Below are 26,811 nucleotides of genomic sequence, written 5' to 3' on the forward strand. Positions count from 1 at the left end.
ATAAATTTTTTGGAGAGTTATAGAAGAGAGATTCAAAGGAATTATTTTATTAAATAATACAGTATGTGTATATTTAATGGATTTACTATTCACTTAAAACATATTTGTAAACAATTAATTATTTAAATCGATAATTTAATTTAGTTTTATTTATACGTTATATTTTCTTTCACATCTGGTAATACTAAAATATGTGATTTTTGTTTCATTCCACTTTGGTTCCATTAAATAATCCCTATAAGAACAGTGACAGTAATTTGACCGGTCAATTGACTGTCACTACTGAGAATATACCCATCATTGCGTAGAACAAAGCTCCCATCACTTTCTTAAGGGCAATATGTAAAAAGTGATGGAAACATTTGTGTACATGTGATGTTGCATCACCCTCGCACTTATGAATTCTATCGACTTTAAAACATATATTTGAGCTGCTCACTCGTTTGTTGTTTACTAATCATGGATGATATAAATATTAGTCATGATTGACTAATCATGCTTGATGGATATATCCATCACAGTTAACAAATAAAAAAATGATGCATTAATCGGTCATTGTTGACTAATCACACTTGATGAATATATCCGTCAAATCTGACGGCTATACCAATTTATAATAAAACACAATTTATTGATATTTTAATATATATATATTGTTAATTTTATTAATATAGTAATCATATACATAAATTACCAGCCTTTTCACCATTTTACATAACTCGCAGAATCTTAAGTCCTCTGTTGCTCCTATTAATTTGTGGAAATAAGTTGTCTGTAAAGAAATACATAAGTATTCATAAATATCGAAATATAAAAATCATAAGTACATATTTATGTTACCATTGATTGATTAAACTCCGAATTGTTTATCTTCTGATCCACTTCCTGAACTTTTTTAAAATTTAGTTTATAATAATTCTCTTTATTTTTAATAATTTAAAGACTTTGTCATTTTTTTATTTTTTCGCTTCTTGATCTTTGGCTTTCGCAGAAACAATTAATTTGTAACGACGAAAAATACAACTCTGTAACACAGTGACAGTCATTTGATCGGTCATTTGGCTGTCATTGTTGATCAAAATATAAATTTTAATACATTTTAATCAAAATGTAGTTGTTTCATTCTTTCATATGCAAATTCAACCCTATACCACACATTGGGTCCAGTAACGGTCATTTTACCGGTCATTTGACTGTCATTGTTGATGGAATCATCCATTAAATTTTTTTTTCGACAATTCTATAAAAAAAATGTTGCGTGTGTGTTAGTAAAATCATTTTGTATGTGTTAGTTTCGGTCATTCATTTCTTATAGGGAAGGCAACTCTTTAAATGTTTGACCAATGATGCTAACTCTTTCTTTAATATACGTCGTATCTTTTTCAAAATAATGTATATTATTTTTTCTAACTTTTATGGAAAAAATTTATTATTTTTTGTTTTAATAATTTTTCTATAGTGAAATTTACGTCTGTAATTTAAAATTTATTTTTATATTTCTTTTTTATAGAATTAAATGCTTTTTAAAACTATAACATTTTTTCCCGCTAAAGTAAAAATCGCCAAATTTGTTATACAATCTAAGAAAATTGACAGCACTGTATTTGACAGACGTGATTCAGTGTGTACACAAAATTATTTTGTGATTCTACGAATTTTATTTGTAAATTCCCAAAAAATTAATAAAATTTGCACATATTAAAGCTTAAACTAAGCAAAAAACTTAACTTTAAGTAAAAATGCTTTAAATGTAATAAAAATATAAAAGAATAATGTAAAGCAAATCAATGAAATTTGCAAATATCAAACAAAAAAAACTTTCACACTGTACTTGTGTTTTTTCCTACTTCGATTTAATGAGTGAAAAAAAGAAGAAGCAGTAGTAATACAAAAAGACAAAAACTGCAACAAAAGAAGAGAGGAAAACAAAAGGCGTTCCAAATGAGTGACCAATATATGAAAGAATTGCTGCGTGTGGCAGTGGCACAAATTTGTCAAACTATAGGCTATAATGCCACACAATCAGCACCATTGGAACTACTACAAGATGTTTTGGATAAATTTATGAGGGAATTTACCAGAGATTTAAGGCGCCAAGTAGAACATTGTGAGTGTTAAGGAATTTTTGTGGCTTGGTGTTCTTTGTTATGTTTTTGTTGTTGTTTTTTTTTTTCGTTAGACAACCGCACCGAGGCCAATTTAAATGATGTGACCTTGACCTTGAGCAGCATTAATGTTAATTTAAATGAATTACTGGATTATATTAACAATGTGGAGCCGGTACCGTTTGCTTTGGATGTGCCCAAATTTCCAGCTCGTAAAGATTCTGCTTTGAATTTCTTAAAACCGGGTAGTAAAGAGGTGTTGACAAGACCGGTACATGTACATGCACACTTGCCGCCTATGCTGCCGCCAGAAATAACACAGCAGCCAGCAGAACCACTAGCTTTGGCTGGCAGCAGCAGTAACAGCGGTTCAAATAGTAATTTAAGCGATTCAAAAACTTTTCAAGATAATTTAACTGCTTCAGCAAATAACGCCAATGGAGAAGCAACTAATGGTGTGTTAGATGTTAAATTTGTTAGAGCATTTTATTTTAGTTTATTTTTTGTTGTATTTTTTTAGAAAACTCGGCAAAATCACTAAATTCTTCTACTGTTTTGGATAAAACTACTTTACACTCTTTATTTAAACCAAGCACAAATCTTGAAGATGGCGAAAGACCTACCCGTGAGGTTAGTAGTGTGGTCATGACCACTGGCGGCTATATATCACCAGCTGTAGAGGGTAAAATGCCAGAAGCTATAGTACCCGATATAATAGGTAATAGAAAACTAAACTAAAACTAAAATTTTGTGTGTTAACATAATTTTTTTATTTGCAGACAAACTACTGGGTCTTGATGCGCCACCACCACCTCCACCGCCCCCTGCTCCACCCACACAATCCCGACCTGCTTCACGTTCTGCAAACTCTACGCCAAATCCTCTTAATAACGAAAACTCTTCTGCACTAGCGGAAAAAGATGGCGGCGAACGAGAAATTGCAACCACCACCAGTAAGGAATCTAAAAAACAAGCTTTGGCACGCAGCCTCGAACCACAGCCAGTGACACATAAGAAAACTGAACTTTTGGCAGATTTGCCAAATATGAAAAAACATAAATTATTTAATGCTTCCGGTGGTAAAAACTTTCACCCTGATTTACAGCCTCAGCCGGTCGGTAATTTCAATAAAAAATCCTTTATGATGCATCAAAATAATTCCGGCGCTCTGCAAACACCTCAAACCAATTATGCTAATATGCTTTTAAAGAAAGCCAAAAAACAAAAGGTTCCCCTTTTAACAGGCCAGCCCTTAAATGAGAAACATGCCAAACCTTTAGGCGATAAAATGGGAAAAATGGATGCTGCCGATAAGGCTCACCGCAAGTACATGAAAATGTTACAAAAAATGGCTAAACAGGGTAAAATACCACCTGAATTGTTAAGTAATATCATGGGACCCGATAAAAAATCCAAACAAATTAACCCGGCCATAGTGGCTAGCATGCCACCGGGTCCAGAGAGACTGCAGTTGGAGAAATTGCTACGAAAACAGGCCAAACAAAGGCAAAAACTGATGAAACAGCAAATGTTAATGGAGGTACAAAAACAATCGAAAAAACCTATACAACAACCACCACCTTTGGTGCCCATATTTCCGCCACGTATGTCTGAAGCAACAAGCAAACCTTTAGCTTTAGATATGGACGAACAAAAGCTTAAAATGGAAGGCAAAGATATGACAAATGTGTCACCGGTAAAACCACAATTTACTCCCAATATTGTTAGCAATACTACGCCAACAGGACATCAGTTACCGGAGGCCTTAGTAAATAAATTCCATAAAACCCCTATTGCAAATGAGGCACCTCCCATTGAGCTTATGGATAACAATGCCAAACCTTTATTAACAGCAGATGGCAAAGAATTGAAGTTATCCAATGAACCAGATCGCTCTAAGCTGAATATATTCAAAAAGATTTCCAAACAAAAAACCCCCAAACCCTCCTCACCCACACCCATGCGTTTGCCAGGACTTAATGATACACCCATAATAAATTTGCCCTCGGGTACTACAATAACACCGGCGCCAGGACCCTCCCAGCCCGCGAATGCATCCGCACCTTCCTTGGGACGTAATCTATTCCCTCCTCTAAATGATACCAACAACACAGCTCTCAATAGCGGCAATATTATTAATGTAGATGATATCAAAGACAAACCTGTGGCGTCAACCCCTACAAACCAAATAAATCCCCAACAACCCGCCGATTTAAGTCTGCTTAATCGTGTGTTTGGTGAAAAACCCCCCGAAGTGGAGTTGATAAATAAGCCCAAGAAACGTGGACGTAAACCGGGTAGTAAAAATTCACCCAAAATTCCAGGACAATTTCCCAATAGTATGCTAAAGAAAAACAGCAAGAAAATGAAGCTGGATAATAGCCATCTATTCCCAGGGCAAATACCTTCACAACTACCGCCGGGTTTTGGTGCTGCCGGTGGTATGGGTAATTTATCTTTCGATAATATGGCTCAGTTGTTTGGCAATCCCTTAAATCCTCTAGAATGGGCTCAAAATAAACACTTGCAACAGCAAATGATGATAATGGCGGGTGCCAAAGAGCGCAAGGAACATAAGAAAAAATCTAAACTACTTAAGCAAGATCTCTTAAATAATGACAACAGTATGGCTTCTCTTAATATGACAAATCCAGCTACTAACATGGCAGTACCTACCAACGAGGAGGTGCAATCTATCAACAAAAAACTTATGCGCATGGATACTATTTTAAAAGCGGCACCCTCCTCGTCTTCAACTACAGATTTATCGGTTGATACCAGTTTGATAACGGGCAAAAAATTACCCTCACCCGCTATTTTCCCTTCTGTCGACTCTTCCGCCTCCTCTACGTCACCCCTTAAATCACCTGGTAATTCTAAGCGTTTGTTGGCCGGTGCTGAGGCCATGGCTAGCAGTTTGGTACAACCTTTTATGCTGCCCAATCGTCCAGCCTTTCCCAATTTACCCACTAACATGCTGTCCATGCTACAGTTTCCATTTCCTCCTCGTCCTGGTTTAATACCTACACCGGGTCTATTTCCCACACCTGGATTGGGAGCATTTCCCAATAATCCCAAAAATCCTCTATTGCCTGGACTCTTTCCATTTCCGAATCTTAAGCAGCCAATGGGTAGTGAGAATGCTGCTGTAAATCAAGGTAAGTTTAAGTTTGAACAAAATATGTTTTACTTCCAGAACAATTATTGTTCACTTTCAGATCAATGCTAAATCACTTCTAGTTTAGTTTTATATCAGTTCTAAATAAATTCTAGAAGGGTTTTAGATAGATTGTAGAAGAATTCTAGATAAATTGTAGAATAATTTTAGATAAATTCTAGAAATGTTCTAGATCAGTGTTTAGTTCTAGTTCAATTCTAGTTTAGTTCTAGTTCAATGCCAGTTTATTTTTAGTTATATTCTACTTCAATTATTGGTTGCAATTAAGGTTAATTTGATTTTTCTTATTTTTCTCTTTTTTTTTCCCAGATACAGAAGATTTAACAACAGACAAGAAGAAATCTGACACAAATATACAAGCAGCTGAACGCAGTTATTGTAATGTTGCCCCCTTGGTACCCGATTTCCTGACAAAACTAAACGAACAGCAGCAGCACTCTGGCGGCTGTGGAAATAAACATTCGCACGAGCCGCCCCACGCTCATGAACCCGATTTACCTAAAACTCCCAAACCACGTAATTCACATTCAAATACTCTGACCCATGATAATTTACTTAAGAAAATGCAAGACGCCCATACACCAGAAAGTGCTGGCGGCAGTATAAGTGGCAAATCAATACCGTCAACACCGGGTGGCATGTCTCTCAATACCTTCGAGCAGCTAATGAAAAAGAATGAAAGTCCCATGGATTTGATGGCGCTCAATAAACACAATAAGTCTTTGTCACAATCGCAGGAATCTGGTTTAGACTTCTCGATGAATAAAAAATCAAATCACAATATGGGAGGAGGAGGAGGAGGAGGTAATATGGGTGGTTTAAGCATTAAAACACCCATTACATTAAATAATGAACCCATTGAAGTATCCGATGATTCAGATGAAACAAATCAACCACCACCACCACCGTCAACGGCTAAAACACAAGCCACAGCTACAACACATTTACCCAGTCAGCCTTCACAAGCACATGCAGCGTCAACACATCACAGCAGCTTTAATATGGATGATATGTTTGTGGCTAATACCAGTAACAACAGTCATATGCCACCAAAGCCATTAGATACTGACTTGTCCACTAAAGAGCTTAAAAAGTTGAAAAAACAAGTGAAAAAATCGTCCTCCAGTATTAATGCCACTTCCTTGATAAGTGCAGACAAATCTGATGGAGGTCTAGCTACAGGAACAGGAAACGCAGGAGGTGTGGGAAAATTAGCTGGCGGAGCTGATCTAATACCTTTGACTTCTACCGGTATGGCGTATTCATCTAAAAATATACCCTACAATAGTTTAACAGCCAATGCAAATCCCACTTTCAATGCTCACAAAAACGATTTTACCAACACCTCAGCATCAACATCAGCCGCTGCAGCAACCTCTTCTTCCTCTGTTTTTGACAATCTAACAATAACGGCCGCCATTCCATCATCTTCGGGAGCCTCTTCCAGCACGGTATACGACTTGCAAAAGAAACGCAAAGAACATAAAAAACTTAAAAAGCTTAAAGAGCTAAAGGAGGGTAAAATCAAAAAGAAAAAGGACAAAAAAGATAAAAATAAAAGTAAAGAAAAAGCTGAGAAATATTTGCTTACACACACGCAAAGTTCACCGGTCAAAGAAAAGGAACAACCCACTATAGAAATAATACCAACGGCAGTGGCTCCTGCCCCGGTAATGGCACACACCGCCACCACCAATAGCAGCAACACTAATTCGGAAAAAGTAAAAGATAAAGATTTATTGAAAAAGTTAAAAAAGGAAAAGAAAAAAGAAAAACTACGCACGAATTTAGATGATCATCATCATTCAACACAACAAACTCCCAATAGCTTGCAGCAGCAGGCCTCAGTTTCAAATCCTTTAACAGGCAACACTAAAGAAACCATTAGTTCATCTTCAGCTACCGGCCCGCTATCGTTGGATATAGAGCCAACGAAAAAACAAAAATTATCACCAGCAGCTTTAATGCATACCTCTTCATCTGGCCATGTACATAATGAAACGACCAGTAATACGACGACTGCAACAGCGCCAGCCGCTATTGTACCAAAATTGACATTAAAATTAGGCTCTACACACTCACCCACACCGCCGCGCGATGATGGTCATAAGAATTCTTCTACGTCTGCGTCTTTATCTTCATCTGCTGCACCTGTACAACCACCACCACCATCTGCAGTCTCATCACCGCCAAGAGAACATCAACGAGAACCGTCGCCGGAATTGGCGCGTATATCACCTTTAGTGACGAGACCACCTAAACATAAACTTAACACAAGTAAGTTTAGTTTCAGTTCGATTTTAATTATTTCTGTTATAGTTGAGTTCTAGTTCAGTTCGAGTTCAGTTCTAGTTCAGTTCTAGTTCAGTTCTAGTTCAGTTCTAGTTCAGTTCTAGTTCAGTTCTAGTTCAGTTCTAGTTCAGTTCTAGTTCAGTTCTAGTTCAGTTCTAGTTCAGTTCTAGTTCAGTTCTAGTTCAGTTCTAGTTCAGTTCTAGTTCAGTTCTAGTTCAGTTCTAGTTCAGTTCTAGTTCAGTTCAGTTCTAGTTCAGTTCTAGTTCAGTTCTAGTTCAGTTCTAGTTCTAGTTCAGTTCTAGTTCAGTTCTAGTTCAGTTCTAGTTCAGTTCAGTTCTAGTTCAGTTCTAGTTCAGTTCTAGTTCAGTTCTAGTTCAGTTCTAGTTCAGTTCTAGTTCAGTTCTAGTTCAGTTCTAGTTCAGTTCTAGTTCAGTTCTAGTTCAGTTCTAGTTCAGTTCTAGTTCAGTTCTAGTTCAGTTCTAGTTTAGTTCTAGTTCAGTTCTAGTTCAGTTCTAGTTCAGTTCTAGTTCAGTTCTAGTTCAGTTCTAGTTCAGTTCTAGTTCAGTTCTAGTTCTAGTTCTAGTTTAGTTCTAGTTCAGTGCTAGTTCAGTTCTAGTTCAGTTATAGTTCAGTTATAGTTGAGTTCTAGTTCAGTTCTAGTTCAGTTCTAGTTCAGTTCTAGTTCAGTTCTAGTTCAGTTCTAGTTCAGTTCTAGTTCAGTTCTAGTTCAGTTCTAGTTCAGTTCTAGTTCAGTTCTAGTTCAGTTCTAGTTCAGTTCTAGTTCAGTTCAGTTCTAGTTCAGTTCTAGTTCAGTTCAGTTCTAGTTCAGTTCTAGTTCAGTTCTAGTTCAGTTCTAGTTCAGTTCTAGTTCAGTTCTAGTTCAGTTCTAGTTCAGTTCTAGTTCAGTTCTAGTTCAGTTCTAGTTCAGTTCTAGTTCAGTTCTAGTTCAGTTCTAGTTCAGTTCTAGTTCAGTTCTAGTTCAGTTCTAGTTCAGTTCTAGTTCAGTTCTAGTTCAGTTCTAGTTCAGTTCTAGTTCAGTTCTAGTTCAGTTCTAGTTCAGTTCTTGTTCAGTTCTAGTTCAGTTCATTTCTAGTTCAGTTCTAGTTCAGTTCTAGTTCAGTTCCAGTTCAGTTCTAGTTGAGTTCTAGTTGAGTTCTAGTTCAGTTCTAGTTCAGTTCTAGTTCAGTTCTAGTTCAGTTCTAGTTCAGTTCTAGTTCAGTTCTAGTTCTGTTCTAGTTCTGTTCTAGTTCTGTTCTAGTTCTGTTCTAGTTCTGTTCTAGTTCTGTTCTAGTTCTGTTCTAGTTCTGTTCTAGTTCTAGTTCTGTTCTAGTTCTAGTTCTAGTTCTGTTCTAGTTCTAGTTCTAGTTCTGTTCTAGTTCTGTTCTAGTTCTGTTCTAGTTCAGTTCTAGTTCAGTTCTAGTTCAGTTCTAGTTCAGTTCTAGTTCAGTTCTAGTTCAGTTCTAGTTCAGTTCTAGTTCAGTTCTAGTTCAGTTCTAGTTCAGTTCTAGTTCAGTTCTAGTTCAGTTCTAGTTCAGTTCTAGTTCAGTTCTAGTTCAGTTCTAGTTCAGTTCTATTTCAGTTCTAGTTGAGTTCTAGTTCAGTTCTAGAGCAGTGCTAGATAATGTAAATATAAATTCTAGATCAGCTTTAGATAATTTATAGATCACTTCTTGGTTCAACTTTAGACAAATTTTGGATCAGTTCTTAGTCAGTTTAAGATCAGTATTGGATCTGTTATAGATCAATTCTATATCAGTTCTCGATTATTTATAGATCACTTTTAGACAAATTCTGGATCAGTTATAGATCGATTCTAGACAAGTTTTAGATCAATTCTAGTTCTTCAAAAAAAATATTTTCACCAAAAAATTTTTATCCTTCAGGTGGTGAATTATCAGCAAGTTCTTCTACAGCGTCCAATAGCATTTCGGCTGCGAATGCGAGTTCTTTGGAAATAGGCGATGTTAGTAAGGCCAGCTCTGCCTCAAATCCCAATTTGATAGTACCTCCACCCAGTCCATGGCTATCAGGTGGCACCATATCGGCCAGTTCGGTGCTGTTGCCACATCAACTTTTACAAACAACTAAACAACATGATATGACAACGGCGCCCTCAAGTACTGCACACCACAGTACAGATACTGCCTCTAAGACAACCAACGCTGACAGACAAAGTCCTCTAACTCTAATAACGGAAACAAGTCGTCCTTCTTCGTATATCGTAAGAAACATTACATTCTTCATAGAAAAAAGGAAAATTTTTGATAATTTTTTTGTAATTTTTTCTTTTCTCTGATGCTGAAGGATGCTGAGGGCAATCGAGTATGGATTTGTCCAGCCTGTGGTAAAGTTGATGATGGTTCGCCCATGATTGGTTGCGATGGTTGTGATGCCTGGTATCATTGGTATGTTTTTTTTAAAAGTTTGTTTGTTTCATTGTTAATAATTTTTTTTATAATTATTTTAGGGTTTGTGTGGGCATATTTGTGGCTCCCAAGGACAATGAAGACTGGTTTTGTCGTGTCTGCATAACACGCAAAAAGGGCCTACATGGCTCTGATAAGAAACGAAAACGTAATAAGAAAAAATAATTCTTTTACGTAAATATATTTAGTTTTTAAGAAGTTGTAAAATTGTTTTTTCAATATTAAACAAACAAAAAATCGTTAATATACCCAAGTAGTATATAAAAAAAATATAATTTATATTATAACTCCGCGAAAAAAAGGACAAAAAAAAAGAAAAGTTGTTATAAACGTAAGGAAAAGAAATACATGTATTTGATTTTCTCATTATAAGAAATACAAATTTAAAAGTGTTTATTATTTAAAAAAAATGGACAAATATGATGGGTTGATGCAGAAATTCAATACTAAAATAATCAAATTCATAGAGGAGTTTTTTATTACTTAATATCTAACTTAATTCTTAAACTTTTAGTAAATATTAATCAGGTTCTACTGTTTTTAATAAAAAAAATCCTAACGCCTTAATTCAAATAATAACGGTGAAATGTATCATAATTTCCAAATGGCAACATAATCATTACTGTTTTACAGCTGGCAATACCCCTACTTTGCTCTCCCTCTCTAATAATTTATGACAACAAAGTAAAACTTGGCAGCACTTTATCATAGAAGAAAAAACACTTTCTTCTCTTTGACAGCTAAAATGTATTTTTGTTATTGAGTGCAATTTTATTTTTTTTTATATAAACAAATGAAAAATTATTGAAAAAAATACTAAAAATATAATTAACGTAAACATGTTAAAAGTAGCGCAACCAACGAGTAATGCCTTTCACAATTTTAAATGCGGCGAAATATTTTGTATTTCACCAGCCGTTTATAATGTTACATGCTGTCTGTGTGCCACCAAAATGCATCTGGATCAGTTTCCCAGTCACTTTCAAATGCAACATCTTACTCTGGCCGAGGAGAGTATAAATTTGGAAGAATTAGAACTTAAGAGGCGTGCTAAATTGGCCAAAGATGCAACGCTGCTGGATAATATGGCCATCAAAGAGGAGGATCCCGAAGATGATCCCATAAAACAAGAAGATGTGGCGTATGAACAAGACGTAGATGAAGATGATAAAAGTTTGCAGCAGCTATTAAGGGAAACAGAAAAGGCTCGTGGCAAGCAGGAGAAAGATCAGGAGGAAGAGTTTCTTGAAGAGGCGGAAAGTGAAGAATTAAATATTGGTGACAAATTGCAGGTGGAGATTTTGGTGCGTAAACCGAATACTAGAAACTCGAGGAAAACTAATAAAAAAGCTCTTAGTATAAAGGAAGATCAAAAGCCGGAGGTGGAAAGTGAGTTAGATGAAGTAAGCTTAGTGGAGGATAAAGCAAGTGGAAAAGAATTGACCACACACTTGAATACTGAAGAGGAGGAGTTAAAAGAAGAATATGATGGTGACGATGTAGATATGGATCGAGACTGGTCTTTGGAGGATAAGATTTCTGACACAGATGTAAGTTAAACAGAACCAGAACTGAACTGGTAGTGTACTAAAACTGAACTAATCTAGAAATGAACAAGAATTGAACAAGAACTGAACTAGTAAAATCTATACTGTATAATTATTTTATTTCTTTCTTTAGTCCGATCCCGATGACAAGAACAGCCCCAAAGATGAATTACCCTTTCCTTGTCTTACATGTAAACGATCGTATCGTTCCAAACACAGCTTACAAAAGCACAACTATAGTGTTCATAATCCTAATAAACCGCCGAAAAAACCGAAGGAACCTAAAGCCGAACACAAATGTGATGAATGTAATGAAGTTTTTCGTTCCGCCCGAGATTTGCGTGGTCATAAATGGAAACATACGGGAATATTTTGCGATATCTGCGGAAAAGCTTTTACCCAAACCGGCAATATGATGAGACATAAAATCCGTCACACTGGCATTAAGGCACACAAATGCAATGAATGTGATAAGGAATTCTTTACCGACAAAGAATTAAAATCACATATGATTTGTCATACCGGTCTAATGCCTGTAATTTGCGAAATATGTGGTAAAAGGTGTCGGGATCGTGGTGTTCTAACCGCCCATATGCGTAGACATACTGGTGAAAGGCCGGCTAAATGTGATGTTTGTGGTAAAAGTTTCTTTTCATTTCATGATCTTAACGTTCATGCTGTTACGCACAGTAGTGAGCGGCCATTTAAGTGTGATATATGTGGTTCAACATTCCAGCGCAAAAAAGCTTTGCGTGTTCACAAACTTATACATTCGAAAGATCGTAAGCATGTGTGTAAAATATGTGGCAAAGGTTTTGCTCAATCCGGTGGTCTCAACTCGCATATGCGTACCCATGATGCGGCTCTAGAGAAAACTAGCAATGAGATTGCTCAACCGGTTATAATGCCAGTACAGATGGAACAAGCAGAAAGTTCAACGTCGAATAAAACACCTGCAACTAACGAGGTTAGTATGACACCAGAGAGTAGTAGTGTTTTGGGCCAATATATGGTTTAAAATTGAAAAAAAATTTTCGTTTTAATTTTAGTTTTTCATATGATTTATTATGATTAAGGTTTTTACAATAAAATGATAAAAGTAGTTATAGGATATGTGTAAATAAATGCAATATAATTAAGTAATAATCTTAAAATAAAGTAACCATTTAAATTAAAAGACAAAGATTTAAAAGTTTCTGTAGCTACTACTATTTCCCAACAACACCTTATATGCGTACGTATAGATTAAATACACGACTGTGTAATTTCTAAGTTAGAAATTCTAACACATGTATAACATTTCCAACATCAAAATTTTAACTTAACTGATTTGCATCTGAAAACATTAGAAAAAAATACTTTGCAACTGTTTTTCTGTATTATGACAACAAACTAAAAGTTGGCAACACTTAATCGCTAAAAACTCGTCCAAAATTAAAACAATTTTGTTTATTGAGTGCAATTATTTTTTAATGAAAACTAACTAAAACTGGGCAGCACTTATTTACAAAAAAAAATTGACAGCTAGAATTTGTTGCAATTCTTGTTTTCTTGTAAAAACAAATGAAAAAGTAATTAAAAAAATTTTTAAAAATCTACTGTAAAATGCTACAAGTGGCTCATCCTTCTAGTAATGCCTTTCACAACATCAAATGCGGTGAAATCTTTTGTATTCCACCAGCAGTTTACAATGTTACTTGCTGTCTGTGTAACATCAACATCCATTACGACCAGTTTCCTAGTCACTTTCAGATGCAACATCTTATGCTGGCGGAGGAGAGTATAAATTTAGAAGAATTGGAACTCAAAAGGCGTGTTAAATTGGCTAAAGATGCCTCTTTATTAGATAATATGACCATCAAAGAAGAGGATCCCCAAGATGATCCTTTAAAACAAGAAGATCTAGTAAAACGAGAGGAAGAGGAGTCTTTTAGCAAACATGAAAATAAAAAGGAAGAATTTCCAAAAGTGACGGAAGCTGGTGATATAGATATTGCTGATAAAATAAAGGTTGAGAAAGTTGTAGAGCTAAAACGAAATACTAGAAATTCAAGGAAGAAAAATAAGAAATCAAAAACTGTAAAAGTAGAGGAAAAGCCTGGGGTGGAACAATTAAATAAATTAAACTTAAACGTTGAAAAGGAAACTAATAACGAAATGACAACACAATTAATTGAAGAAGTGAAGGAGTTGAAAGAAGTGAGTGATGGTGATGATGTAGCTGTCAAATTAAAGGAACACATTAAGGTGGTGCGAAAACGAAGTACTAGAGGTACTAGGAAGAGTAATAATAAAAAATTGAATGCTGTAAAGATAGATAAAAAACAGGAGATAGAAAATTTAAATGATTTAAGTAAAGGTTTAGGAAAAGAAACCCATAATGAAGTAACGCAATTAAAACAAGAACAAAGGGATTTGAACGAAGAATATGATAGTGATGATATTGATATGGATCGAGACTGGTCATTTGATGATAAAATGTGTGATATAGATGTAAGTAACTAAAAGTAAAGCACTCTAATTGATAGATCTGTACTAGAATTGTACTAGAACTGAAATAGAAGTGTACTAAAGTGAACTAGAATTGAACTAGAACTGTACTAGAACTGAACTAGAACTGAACTAGAACTGAACTAGAACTGAACTAGAACTGAATTAGAACTGAACTAGAACTGAACTAGAACTGAACTAGAACTGAACTAGAACTGAACTAGAACTGAACTAGAACTGAACTAGAACTGAACTAGAACTAGAACTGAACTTGAACTGAACTTGAACTGAACTTGAACTGAACTTGAACTGAACTTGAACTGAACTTGAACTGAACTTGAACTGAACTTGAACTGAACTTGAACTGAACTTGAACTGAACTTGAACTGAACGTGAACTGAACTAGAACTGAACTAGAACTGAACTTGAACTGAACTTGAACTGAACTTGAACTGAACTAGAACTGAACTAGAACTGAACTTGAACTGAACTTGAACTGAACTTGAACTGAACTTGAACTGAACTAGAACTGAACTAGAACTGAACTTGAACTGAACTTGAACTGAACTTGAACTGAACTTGAACTGAACTTGAACTGAACTAGAACTGAACTTGAACTGAACTTGAACTGAACTTGAACTGAACTTGAACTGAACTTGAACTGAACTTGAACTGAACTTGAACTAGAACTGAACTTGAACTTGAACTTGAACTGAACTTGAACTGAACTTGAACTGAACTTGAACTGAACTTGAACTGAACTAGAACTGAACTAGAACTGAACTTGAACTGAACTTTAACTGAACTTGAACTGAACTTGAACTGAACTTGAACTGAACTTGAACTGAACTTGAACTGAACTTGAACTGAACTTGAACTGAACTTGAACTGAACTGAACTGAACTGAACTGAACTGAACTGAACTGAACTGAACTTGAACTGAACTAGAACTGAACTTGAACTGAACTAAAATTGAACTAGAACTAAACTAGAACTTAACTAGAACTAAACTAGAACTAAACTAGAACTAAACTAGAACTGAACTAGAACAAAAAATTAACTAGAACTAAGCTATTTCTTTTAAATTTCCACTTCAGTCTGATCTCGATGATCAAAATAACAAAAGAGATAAACGTACCTTTTCCTGCCACACTTGTAATCGTTCATATACTTCCAAGAATGGATTAAATAAGCACAACTACACTGTTCACAATATGCCCAAACCACCCAAAGTCGAATACAAATGTGATGAGTGTAATGAAGTTTTTTATTCCGAACGTCTTTTGCGCGGCCATAAATATAAACATACTGGCATATTTTGCGATATTTGTGGTAAAACTTTTACACAATCGAGTAATATGTTAAATCACAAGATCCGTCATACCGGCGTAAAGGCCCACAAGTGCAAAGAATGTGATAAGGAATTCTTTACTAACAGAGAACTCAAATCCCATATGATCTGTCATACGGGCCTGCCAGTAATATGCGAAATATGCGGCAAAAGATGTAGACATCGTGGTATACTAAAGGCTCACATGCGAAGACATACGGGTGAAAGGCCCTTCAAATGTGATGTTTGTGGTAAGTGTTTCTTTTCGTTACATGACCTTAACGTACACGCTGTTGCGCACACCACTGACCGGCCATTTAAGTGTGATATCTGTGGTTCAACATTTCAACGACGTAAAGCTTTGCGTATTCACAAACTTATACATTCGAAAGATCGTAAGCATGTGTGTAAAATATGTGGCAAAGGTTTTGCTCAATCCGGTGGTCTCAACTCGCATATGCGTTCACATGATTTAGAGAAACTTGGCAATGAAGTGGCACCACTGGCTCTATTGCCGATACAAATGCAGGCAATGGAAAATACTCAAGCGGAGGGTACAATAACGAGTTTAAATGTTGATGTTAGTATGACAGCAGAGGGTATTATGTTGGGCCAATATATGGTTTATAAGTAAATGTGAATTGTGGTCGTTGTATTTTTACTCGTGTTTTCTTTTATTTCTTAATATGAATGTACAAATTATATGTAAGATAATGTGTGTAAATAAAATTGCAATATAATTAAGAAATTATAGTCTTAATTTTTGACTATACTATGTTTTTGACCATAAATAGACCAGATTGTAGTCTCTACTATAAGCTAGACTTGATTGTTGAATATACTAAACTTTATCGCCTATTGTATCGACTAGATTGTAGTCTATACTATAGGTTGTTGTATGTACTATTTACAGTGGTTCTTTTGAATTAAAATCTTCCTTATTATTCATTTCTGTTTTATAACATAAATTTTATTTGTTTTTTGTTTTTAATAATTACACAGCTAAAACATAAAAATTAAGTACGATTATTAAATACTATATATATTTTTATATATAAATATGTATAAACAATGACTTACAGCAATAAATGGACTGACTTTCTTTTATAAACTGCTAAAACTTGGGACAATAAAAAATTTTTAAAAATTTCTTAAATTTAGCAATAAATTAAAAGGGAATGTTTTGGAAAAAAAATATGATATGATATTGATTTAAAGATAAGTTCTTAAAAAAATATAAAATACTAAAATTTTCAAATTGTTTGCAGGACCTTAGAGATTATTTAATAAATGAAAATTATTGAAAAGTTTAATAGTTTTTAAATATTTTAAGTTGTTTTTTTTTTTGAATATTTATTTAGTTGTTTTAAAAAATGTTTAGTGAGTTAATGTTTTAGGGTGTTTGGTATTAAAAATATGTTGTTTATTTAATAGAAAATAGTGCTTTTTATATGCCTTTAAAGTTTAAATGCTTTTGTTGTTAAATATTTAAAAGTTTTTGAGATTTGTTTCAAAAAAAAAAAAAAATGTTATTTGTTAGAGTTTCTTTATAAATTCCTGTAAATTTGGCTCATTATGTTAAGTCTATATTTGTTGGTTTTGTATGGAGTTAAAATTTGGCACTGCTTTAGCCAGGATTTTATTATAATAAAATTTTCTTACAAAATTTTTTTTTATGAGGAGATTTTAGCAAGAGTCTTTTTGTATGATTTTTTTTAATCCTCCTTTTTTGCTTGTGTATATCAATAATATTGTACATTTCTTGTTGGTTTTTGTAGGTTATATTTCTTTTTTACTTTATTTAGCTTTTACTATTTCTAAAGGTTTTATGGTTTTAAAATTTATTTAAAACTGAGGGGAATGCTTTCAATTTTATAAATTTCTGTTTTTAATTCTAACCTTAACATTTTTTTTTTATCAAAATTTGAGGTTAGAATTTCTATTTTTAGGATTTTCTTTTTAATTTTTATAAACTTTCTCTTACAATTCCTTTTAATGCCTTATGTTAAAAGCAATTCCTTTTAAATACCTTACAAACCTATTTACTTACTTTTGAATTTAGACTAAATTTATTTGTATTTTAATAAGTAAACGATCATCCTCACAAAATCCCCTCTTAACGATATCCGCTATATTGGCATATTCCACAAAACCAAAACCCCGGGCACTAATACGTTCGCGCGGCTGATGAAAAGCTAAAATTTCTGGTTTTGTCATAATGGTATCGTGTTGTGATAGCTTCATGTCTCTGGGATGAACCATACACAACTTAATGCGTCCTATGAAGGGCCATTCCAAGTGTATATCATTTTCTGATTGCATTAGATGGACGTGCAAACTTAAAAGATTTGTATTACGGGGTTGTATATTGAGACGGGCACAGAATTTATAGCCATAGGGTGAAGTATAACATTCGGGGGAGTATTTTAGATGACTGGCATTGGAACGCAGGTAATTTATAAGATTTTGAAAATTTCGAATTTCCCAGACTATGGTGCCATTGCTGTAGCGGGCATCCACTTGTTGGTGTGTCTCCACCAGTTGTTTTGTAAGATTTTCTATTTTGACTTCTTGCTCGAAGGCTCTTTGCTCTAAGACCACTATACGCTGATACATGGCCTGTATAAGTTGTTCCTCACTAACCACGCCATCACCATTGGCATATTGTGGTGGTGGTGGCAGAGCTCCCTCTGCTCCACTACCATTTTGTCCTCTAGCAGGTTTTTGTGGATTCCAGCTGGCTATGGCTGTGTTTTGTAAAGATCTCAACATTAATTGCAAATGATGTGGCATATCTTCTTTTAAATGCATTTCCAAGGCATTGGTTTCGGGGCGTCCCACAAAATCACATTTAATGCTGGCAAAGGGACACTTTTCCTCACTGGGCTCCTCCTCACAGCGATAGGGGCACTCTAGCTTGTGCTGTTCCATTTCCAAGGGCGAACCTATAAATGTGCAACCCGTCTTATTATGCTCACACTTTAACTTAATCTGTTGTATTTCACGGCGCGTATAGTTATCCGGAAAAACATCTTTATCCACCTCTAGTTTCTGATTATCCATGGGACATAATTGATTCTTTTTGCGCAGCCAATTGTTCAAGCAGGTTTTGCAAAAACGATGACCACAAGTAGTTAGCACAGGTTCCTTTAACCAACTCATACAAATGGCACATTCATATCTGGCCTCCGGTTCAGTCTCATCATTGCTATTAGTTCTGCTCGACGCCAATGAATTCTTGAGATTTAGTCTTTGTGGTGGTTGAGGTCGTTGGGTCACTTCCATTTCGGCCATACGCTCGGGTAATACTTGTTCCTGATACTGTTGTGCTGCTTGTCTACCATCTTGCATTTTTATTGTTTGTTTCGTTTTTAAATGTATAATTTTCTTTTGGCTTGTTTAAATTTGGTAAAATTGTTCAAAAACTTTTGTAAAAATTCTAAAAAAAACTTGTATTTTTTAATGCTATTTTTGTGCTCTTAAGGAAGAAAAATGTATTTGCAAATTGTAAAAAAATGATTATTGATTTCTTTTGTTTTGCTAATTAATGTTGACATTTATCATGTAAATGAGAGCGAGACGATGTGTCATCTGTTTTTTTACTTTGCAAATTGTATATGTAAACAAATATAACAGGGTGCCTCAGCCTTAATTACAAATTTGATAGTTTTAAAAATCAATTAAATTTGTTTTATAAATAAACATTACTGAGATTTTAATATTATTATTGCACATAACAACACTTTAATCTAATTTCTTTGGATTAAACCGGCTGTTTATTCTTTTTTATAATAAAACAAAACAATTGACAAAAACACAACCAAACAAAAACATAGAGCTGCCAGCATAACTGCCATATGAAATTGCCTAATCTGGCAACTCTTTTAAGAAATATTTAAACAGAGCGGAAGTGAGAAGGGAACATAGGAGAATAGTGTTGTATACTTTATACTTATAAGCAAAAAATACCAAAATTTGATTTATTACGAAACATTTCTAAATTATTTGCATTATTTTTAAAATTTTTAGCTTTATATGAGGTGTATACTAGAAATTATATTTGTCAAAACTTTTATTTTTTAGCTTTGGCCACCTTAAAATAATTAATCGCTAGAATTTTTAATAATTTATTATACATAGCAGAAAAAAACGCTAATTTTAACAACACTGGAACCAATATTTATGGTCGTTTATATAAATTGAACCATCGAATGATAGCCAGGGACAGTCTATAATTGAACGTGAACGTGAGAACGTGTGAAAATTAAAGAATAAAAAAGAATATATACGATTAAACGCACTAAAGTGAAGGAAGTGTATTGGAGTGTTTTTTTTATAGGCAAACGCTTAAGTGGTGCTAATAAAGCAATTAAAAACATACAAGAACAATAAAAAACATTGAAATAATAATAACGGTTAAAAAAGTATTTGAATTTATTAAAAAAAAACTAAAGCAAAGAGTTTTAAGAGAATTGGGAATTAAAAAATTCATTAGAAAAATGAAGAAAATTTTAAATTTATTAATTATCGTTACAATTTACATATCTTGGGTATGGACAATATATGTTCCAGAACATACTGATAACAAACAAATAAATGAGGAGCAGTTTGGTGTTGAAAAACCATTAGGAAAGATTTTACAGACAATTGAAGATAGATATCTGCTTAAATTAAATAATATTGATAATAATGACGCTGATGATGATGATGATGGCCAACAAATTGTATTTAATGCACAGCAGGCAAAAAATGCACACCAACTCAAACTCATACCAACGCAGAAAAAATCATACGATATCGATGATGACGTCGTGGTAAGTGCAAAAAAACGCACAAACCTTATGCATGAGAAGAATTTGGAGGCACAACCAACTGGTTTAGCAGCAGCAGAACAAAATACACATAATAATGACGTATTGACAACAGAGGAGAATATTAAGACGGAAGACGACTCTTTAAAAGCCCCTACACACTCACGCCAGAAGCGTCAATTGTCGGACTTCTTAATCGCGCCCAATACCCGCTGGTGTGGTCGTGGTAATACGGCTAATGGTACCTATAATCATTTGGGTGGTGCCTCTATGGCTGATAAATGCTGTCGCACCCATGATCATTGCAAACTCTATATACCAGCCATGAGTAATCGTTTTGATCTTTTCAATTATCGTCCCTATACTTTGTCGCATTGTAATTGTGATCGTCGTTTTCGCACCTGCCTAAAAATGGCTAGTGATGAAGATGCCAATACTATAGGCAAACTTTTCTTTAATCTAGTTCAAACCCAATGTTTTGTTTTGGCCAAGGAGGTGGTGTGTCAACAGCGTGCCAAGGATGGCACTTGTCTTAAAGAGCATATTAAGCAAAAGGCTTATTTGAGAAATAATAAAAAGTATTAAATGGTGAAGGAAACAACGAAACAAGAAAATAACGCTTCCATGAAGTGTCTAACTGAACAAATTCTCAAGTCTCATTAAAACCTCATTTATTTTTTTCTTAAATAATATTATCAATAAGTTATAATTAAAGAAAGAAAACAAAATAGTTTCCTATATACATATGTATGTAAAACAAAAGTACTTAAACACGTTTAAAACTAACTCAAACACCCTCTTAACTGGCTATAGGGTATTAAACTCATCGGCTGTTTTTGTTTACATTTGTTTTTTTTTTTTTTCTCAACGCCGCTGCTAATTGGTCAAATTTTCAATTGCATTAAAAGTTTCTAACGTTGCCTGCAAATTAAGGCCAATATATAGAAATTATATTATTAAGGTGAGTAATTAATTAAATATTTTATAACAATTGTTATATTTATAAATATAATTAGGATAAACCACAATATGGCGTGTTTATTTAATAAATGACGTTACAAAAAGAACTATAAATAACATTAAATTTATATAATAGAACAATTTTATAAATTAAAATATAAAATTACCGTTAGAATAGGAATTTTAAAGCAATAAAAGTGCTGCCAAGTATAAATAATAAAGGATCTGTCATTTTAAACAGTGTTAACAATGTATTGTTTTTAAACTACGTTTTAGGATGAAAACATATTCGTTAAAAGCAAACGAGTGCAACCAAGTTTAAATAAAAAGGATCTATCACTCTATTTACAGTATTGACAATATAGAGATTTTTTAACAGGAATTTTTAAGCAGAATTTAAGAGTTTTAAAAAAATTTAAATAATTAAAGTTTTTTAAGTAAAATATAGTATTTTTTAATAATAATCAAATAAATATAAAATTTTAAAAAGCAATTCAAGAGTTTTTTAACTATTTGTTGATTTTTCATAAAAACTAAGCTTTTTAAAGGAAAATATTTATAAACAAATGAATTTTAAAGATAATTCTTATAAATTAAAGCAGTTTTAAGAAAAAGTTCAACAAACAAGACATTTTTAAATATATATATTTTTTTATTTTTTGTTAATATGAATTTTACGTTAAAAGCATTCTTTATGAGTTTTATCTATATTTTAATTAAAAAAAAAATGGTTTATGTATTAATTTTATACATATATTTTTATTTTTATCTTTACAGCTGTCAGCCACAGGCTTAACATCATCAAAAACTATATGCTGGTCTTAACAAAAAGAAAAAAATACCCTGAAAATTTGTCTAATTAATCATATTGTAATTATATTTTTTTAAAATAGTTTTATTTTTATAATTTTATCAAAAAAAAAAAAAAAAATAGCACTGACAATGAGAATGTTTTAGTTGTAATATTTAACTGATAAGCTTTAATTTTAATTAAATTTTATTATTTAAAAAAATACCATTAAACATTCTAAATTCATGATGAATTTTAATTAAATCCCTAGGAAAACAACGAATTTATTAAGTAAATTATTAGAGTAGTTTAAGTAGAGATTTTTCAAATATTTAACAAACAACAAATATTTAACAACAAACAACATTCTTTATTAATTTAAATGTTATAAATAGAATTTTTATTATACAGTAGTTTTAAAATATTATGATGTATATTATTTAATATAATAAAATAATAGAAAGTACTTAATAAAATCAAAAACACAAGTATTTATTCAAACTTAATAAAAAAAAGTGTGTTATTTAAAATAAAAAAAAAAACAAGCCAAAGGTTATTTTTGATTAAGAACTTAGACCAATTAGTTTTAGAAAATTTCAAATTTCAAAAGAAAATCTTAGTTTGTTGCTAAAAGAAAAAACACGTAGTTAATGAATTGAAATATGTGTATTTCTGGAAGTATATAATTTGACGTATTTAATAAATACAGTTTTTTTGGACTTTGTTCTTTTTAATACAAATTTCCTCAAGTTATTTTTTACAATTTTTTGCTATCTCTTTCTCTGTCTGGTTAATTTTGTTATCTCCGATTGTTTGTTTTCTTTTTTCTCATCTTTAGGTGATTTTTTCTAAATTTTCGAAAAGGTCTTTTGTTTAAAATGCATAATAAACTTTTAATTTTATTATGTCTACATGATTGACGTCGATGATCGTATGTTTTGTTTTTTTTTTGGTTGTTCTTAGAAATGTTCTAAAAAAAGCAATTATGATTAATTTGGAACTTAAAAGAGCCAATGGCAACAAAAATTTTCATAAATTTCGTTAAATTAAACTCGTAAACACTTTAACACAATAACAAAAAATCGCTACAATGTTAATCCTTTCAATAAATGTAAACAAAAATATAACGGTTAATTAGCCATTTTAAGAGCAATCTCTCTATGACAGTAAAGTCAAATTGCAAAAATCACTAATATGTTCTTTTTTAAGGAAATCTTAACATTTAAGGTCGATATTGTTAAATAAAAGTATTCTATTTGAATTTTAGAAAAAAGCAACTGTTTGAATTTTTGTAAAATATTTATTGCAAATATTGTTATTGAAGGGTTTCTAAGGCAAAAATATTATTTTTAGGAAATGTAAATAAAATCAACTGAAATTTTTCTTAAAAACTTAAAAATTTTATTAAAAAACTAAAAAGAAATAAAGTTAAGAAACACTTAAGAAATTTTAATTATAAAATTCAAGAAAAAATGTTAAAATTAACTTCTTATTTAACTTTTTTTTAAACCTATTAGAAGTTTTAAAATAAATTTGGGTCATGGGTTTTTTATTCAGAATTTTTTTTGCCTTTTAATTGTTTACATTACCCTATTAAAAAATCAATATTCAAACACATTTAAGTAATTAATTATGCACAAAGGAATTTTTTTTAATGGTGGAAATAATTGATTTAAACAATTAATAGGAAACGTTATGAAAAACTAAGCGTGTCACTTGAAAAAGTGGTATTAACTATTTAATCTACTATATCATAGACACATTTTTCAAACAATTAGCCAGATTTTTCTATAATAAAGTGGGAAATATTGTAAAAATTTATAGACCTCATTAAAAAAACCCTAGTAGAATTTATGGCCTGATAAAAGTCTGCACATTTCTTTTTGGGAAAAAATTGCAATAATATACATATGTATATTTAAAATTTTTTGCATATAAGAGAATCAGGCGATAATATTGATCACTGTTTTGTTTTATTGTTTTGACGTAAACATTTAACAAGAATTTTCCGTTTAATAATAAAACAAACAAATAAATATCTTAGAAAATACTTGTTATATAGTACAAATGAATGAAAATATTTTTGTTATTCTCATAATTTTAATTCAACGTAAAATTGTTATCGTTGTAGAAAAATAAATATAGATTTGTAGTATTTAAAGCAAATTAATTGTAAAATGTAGTATTGTAATTAATTATGCATTTAACTGAGGGTTGTTAAATAGAACTAATGTTTACAATGAAAAAGGGGCCGGTCGCTTTCTGTTTTGATTAATAAGGTTCATAAGAATATGTTAAAAAACAAAATGCAATAACAACTCAATCAACCATGAATCATTGTTTTTGAAAAATTCTAATAACATTTAATTAACACGTCATTAGCTAATTTATTTTTAATTATAAGCTATAAATAAATTGTTGTTAATATTTCCTTTATATTTCAAGCGAATAATATTAAATTTTGAAAACAATTAAGAACAATTTGTTGTAATAAAACATTCTTTCATGATATATAGAACAATCCAGACCCTTCTTTTTGAAAATTCTTCAAATAATTTATTATACATCACTCATGGCATGGCATGGCCTTAACCTAAACCTAGCCTTAATTCTAGAAACAACAAAATTAAAGAATTTCATTAAATAACTTTAAAAACTGTAATTATATTTATAAATTATTATTTATTAAATTATTTCCTTAATTACAGCCTTATTTACCTAATATAAACAAACAACAAAGCGCTAAATTGGCAATACTGCCGAAAAAGGTATACCTTTTAAAAACAAACAAATAATTACCGTTACATTTGTCAACATAGTTAGAGATTTTACCACTAAGCTAAGCCGCAAATGAGTTTTACCAAAAACGGCGTCAAAATATGTACTTCTCAAAACAACTTGGAAAAAATAATTTTTTTTCTAAAATTCCTTTAATATAATTATTAAATCTTCAAAATTATTCAATTTAAACATTTATTTCCTTCCCTTTAAAATATTATTCTTTAAGCTATTTGAAACACATTTCCTCTTTGTAAAACAGTTTCCAACGCCGTAAAATTTAGTGGCCTTGGTAGTTTGTATTCCTTTTTTCGCGCTAAACTCTATGCATATTTATGTATTAGTGTGTGTGAAAGTTTTCTTTTAAGACAGTGATCAAGCATAAATTTGCATAAACAGGAAAATTCATTTAAATTAATAAAAACTGTAAATATTTTGCAATAAAGTAATAAAAACATTAAGTACAAGATGAAGTAGTTAATAAACTGTAAAATAAACAAAAGATTTGTAAAAAATTTAGTGAAATATTGTGTAAAACAAAACAATACTGCAGCCCTGTAATGGCTGGACAAGTAAATTGGCCAAAATCATCATTTTCTAATAAATTGATAAAAAATTTAACGGAAATTGCGCAGGAAATAATAATAATATTTCGAGTTATTAAACATTTATATGAATCAAAAAATTTACAATGCAAGCTGTAATTTACGTTAAAGTTTACCGGCCAGCAGAGTCTCAAGGGAATCCCGGCCAAAAATATAAATTTTTTCCAAAACTAAAGCAAAATGTTAATCAAAAACTTATTAAATATTTTAATAAACATTAAAGTGTATAAATAAGGTTAATAATCATATGAACTACAGTGTAAATTTCCATAAAATATTGCTACCAAGTGGCCCCTTCCAAATTCCTCAAGTATTTAAAAAGAATTATTCGAATAAGGTTATACTTTATTAAAAACTAAATCTCTAAATGAAAATTCTTAAAAAATATAATAAATTAAACAAGATTTAAAAGAAAATCACAAAATAAATAAAGTTTTCCTCGATTCTTAAAATGTTACAAGTAACCAGTTTCGCAAGGGAATCCCAGCCCAGTTTTTTCCAAAACTAAAGCAAAATTTTAATCAAAAACATATTAAATTTTAATAAACATACAAATGTATAAATAATTTATAATCCTATGACTGCAGTGTCACTATACATAAAATAGTGTTACCAAGTGATCCCTTCAAATCCTCAAGTATTTTAACAAAATTCTTCGAATTGAGTTAATAATTTCATGAATAATTTAAATGAAATATTACCCAAAACCTTAAAATGTAAAAACCCAAAAATTGAAAATTTTTAATAACATTTATATTCCAAAGACTACAGTGTAAATTCTTAAAAAATTCGAATAAAACTGGAAAGTCTTTCAATTTCTGTTTGATTAATTATATACTTCTAGCATAATGCCATGCTATTAATAGAGAGACAATGAAAATACCTCAAGAAATGTAATAATTCTCCTTTTTCTCTCTTCCTCCATTTATATAATTTCATCTAAAGCTGATTTTGGAGCAACAAAAGAATTCTTTATTCTTTACGTTTGGTTTCCCAATTTTATAGATTTGGGTTTTCTGAATCATCTTCGGTACGTCCCAGCCATTTGACAAAGTCCGAAAGTGTTAGCCAGCATATGGAGTTCATATGTACATGATCTTTATCGGCTTTATATTCCTGATAAACCTTATTGGCATTGACATTTCATATAGGAAATTGCCTAGACAATCGCCCAAGAGCAGCAATTGTTGTTGATGGCTTTCAATCAAGGTGTGACACTTTGCAAACCTTTTCGTCTCGACACTGTTTTTCACATATTTAACAGTACCAGCATAATTTTTGCAAACCCTTGGCCTTCATTTTATTGGCTAGGTATTTGGGAGCTCCCACTTCTGCACGACCTATTTTTCTAGTATAATTCTATAAAAGTATATCCTAAATTTTATTATTTCACACACAACGGCCGTTTTGCCTTTTCCTCTACCAAAAATGTAAACAAAATAACACAGGGTAGATCATAACATAACGTTAACATTAACACAGGGCGAGTTGTTTTGTTG

The 26,811-nt window shown here is 32.1% G+C and overlaps 5 protein-coding genes across 7 annotated transcripts; 4 read left to right on the forward strand and 1 right to left on the reverse strand.

Annotated features, from left to right (window-relative positions):
* Positions 1 to 1,601: 1,601 nt before the first annotated feature.
* Positions 1,602 to 10,395, forward strand: LOC119610739. 3 transcript variants are annotated; one of them, XM_037966083.1, is made up of 8 exons: positions 1,602 to 2,107; positions 2,180 to 2,560; positions 2,626 to 2,823; positions 2,885 to 5,263; positions 5,599 to 7,560; positions 9,459 to 9,796; positions 9,871 to 9,980; positions 10,043 to 10,395. In XM_037966083.1, exons 1-8 carry the CDS (start codon positions 1,942 to 1,944, stop codon positions 10,164 to 10,166), a joined length of 5,658 nt encoding a protein of 1,885 aa, XP_037822011.1. In that variant the 5' UTR covers positions 1,602 to 1,941; the 3' UTR covers positions 10,167 to 10,395. The 3 variants fall into 3 exon arrangements, with proteins under 3 accessions (XP_037822011.1, XP_037822010.1, XP_037822012.1); XM_037966082.1 differs by having other exon boundaries at positions 1,604 to 2,107; positions 5,593 to 7,560; positions 10,043 to 10,394; XM_037966084.1 differs by having other exon boundaries at positions 1,605 to 2,107; positions 5,593 to 7,560; positions 9,880 to 9,980; positions 10,043 to 10,393.
* A 328-nt stretch (positions 10,396 to 10,723) lies between these two features.
* On the forward strand, positions 10,724 to 12,725 carry LOC119610745 (zinc finger protein 836-like). The gene is made up of 2 exons (XM_037966089.1): positions 10,724 to 11,551; positions 11,682 to 12,725. Exons 1-2 carry the CDS (start codon positions 10,841 to 10,843, stop codon positions 12,564 to 12,566), a joined length of 1,596 nt encoding a protein of 531 aa, XP_037822017.1. The 5' UTR covers positions 10,724 to 10,840; the 3' UTR covers positions 12,567 to 12,725.
* A 321-nt stretch (positions 12,726 to 13,046) lies between these two features.
* Positions 13,047 to 16,116, forward strand: LOC119610744 (zinc finger protein 37-like). The gene is made up of 2 exons (XM_037966088.1): positions 13,047 to 14,041; positions 15,136 to 16,116. The coding sequence occupies exons 1-2, from the start codon at positions 13,154 to 13,156 to the stop codon at positions 16,000 to 16,002; spliced, it is 1,755 nt and encodes a 584-aa protein (XP_037822016.1). The 5' UTR covers positions 13,047 to 13,153; the 3' UTR covers positions 16,003 to 16,116.
* A 766-nt stretch (positions 16,117 to 16,882) lies between these two features.
* On the reverse strand, positions 16,883 to 18,951 carry LOC119610751 (TNF receptor-associated factor 6-like). Its single transcript, XM_037966095.1, has one exon. It carries the CDS (start codon positions 18,717 to 18,719, stop codon positions 17,427 to 17,429), a length of 1,293 nt encoding a protein of 430 aa, XP_037822023.1. The 5' UTR covers positions 18,720 to 18,951; the 3' UTR covers positions 16,883 to 17,426.
* A 636-nt stretch (positions 18,952 to 19,587) lies between these two features.
* LOC119610763 lies at positions 19,588 to 21,041 on the forward strand. Its single transcript, XM_037966108.1, has one exon. The coding sequence runs from the start codon at positions 19,868 to 19,870 to the stop codon at positions 20,762 to 20,764; it is 897 nt and encodes a 298-aa protein (XP_037822036.1). The 5' UTR covers positions 19,588 to 19,867; the 3' UTR covers positions 20,765 to 21,041.
* The last annotated feature ends 5,770 nt before the right edge of the window (positions 21,042 to 26,811 follow it).

This window comes from Lucilia sericata, unplaced genomic scaffold (genome assembly GCF_015586225.1).
Source record: "Lucilia sericata isolate MDLA Ls3-8-SP2 unplaced genomic scaffold, ASM1558622v1 Contig001272F_arrow, whole genome shotgun sequence".
NCBI classification, from domain to species: Eukaryota; Metazoa; Arthropoda; class Insecta; order Diptera; family Calliphoridae; genus Lucilia; species Lucilia sericata.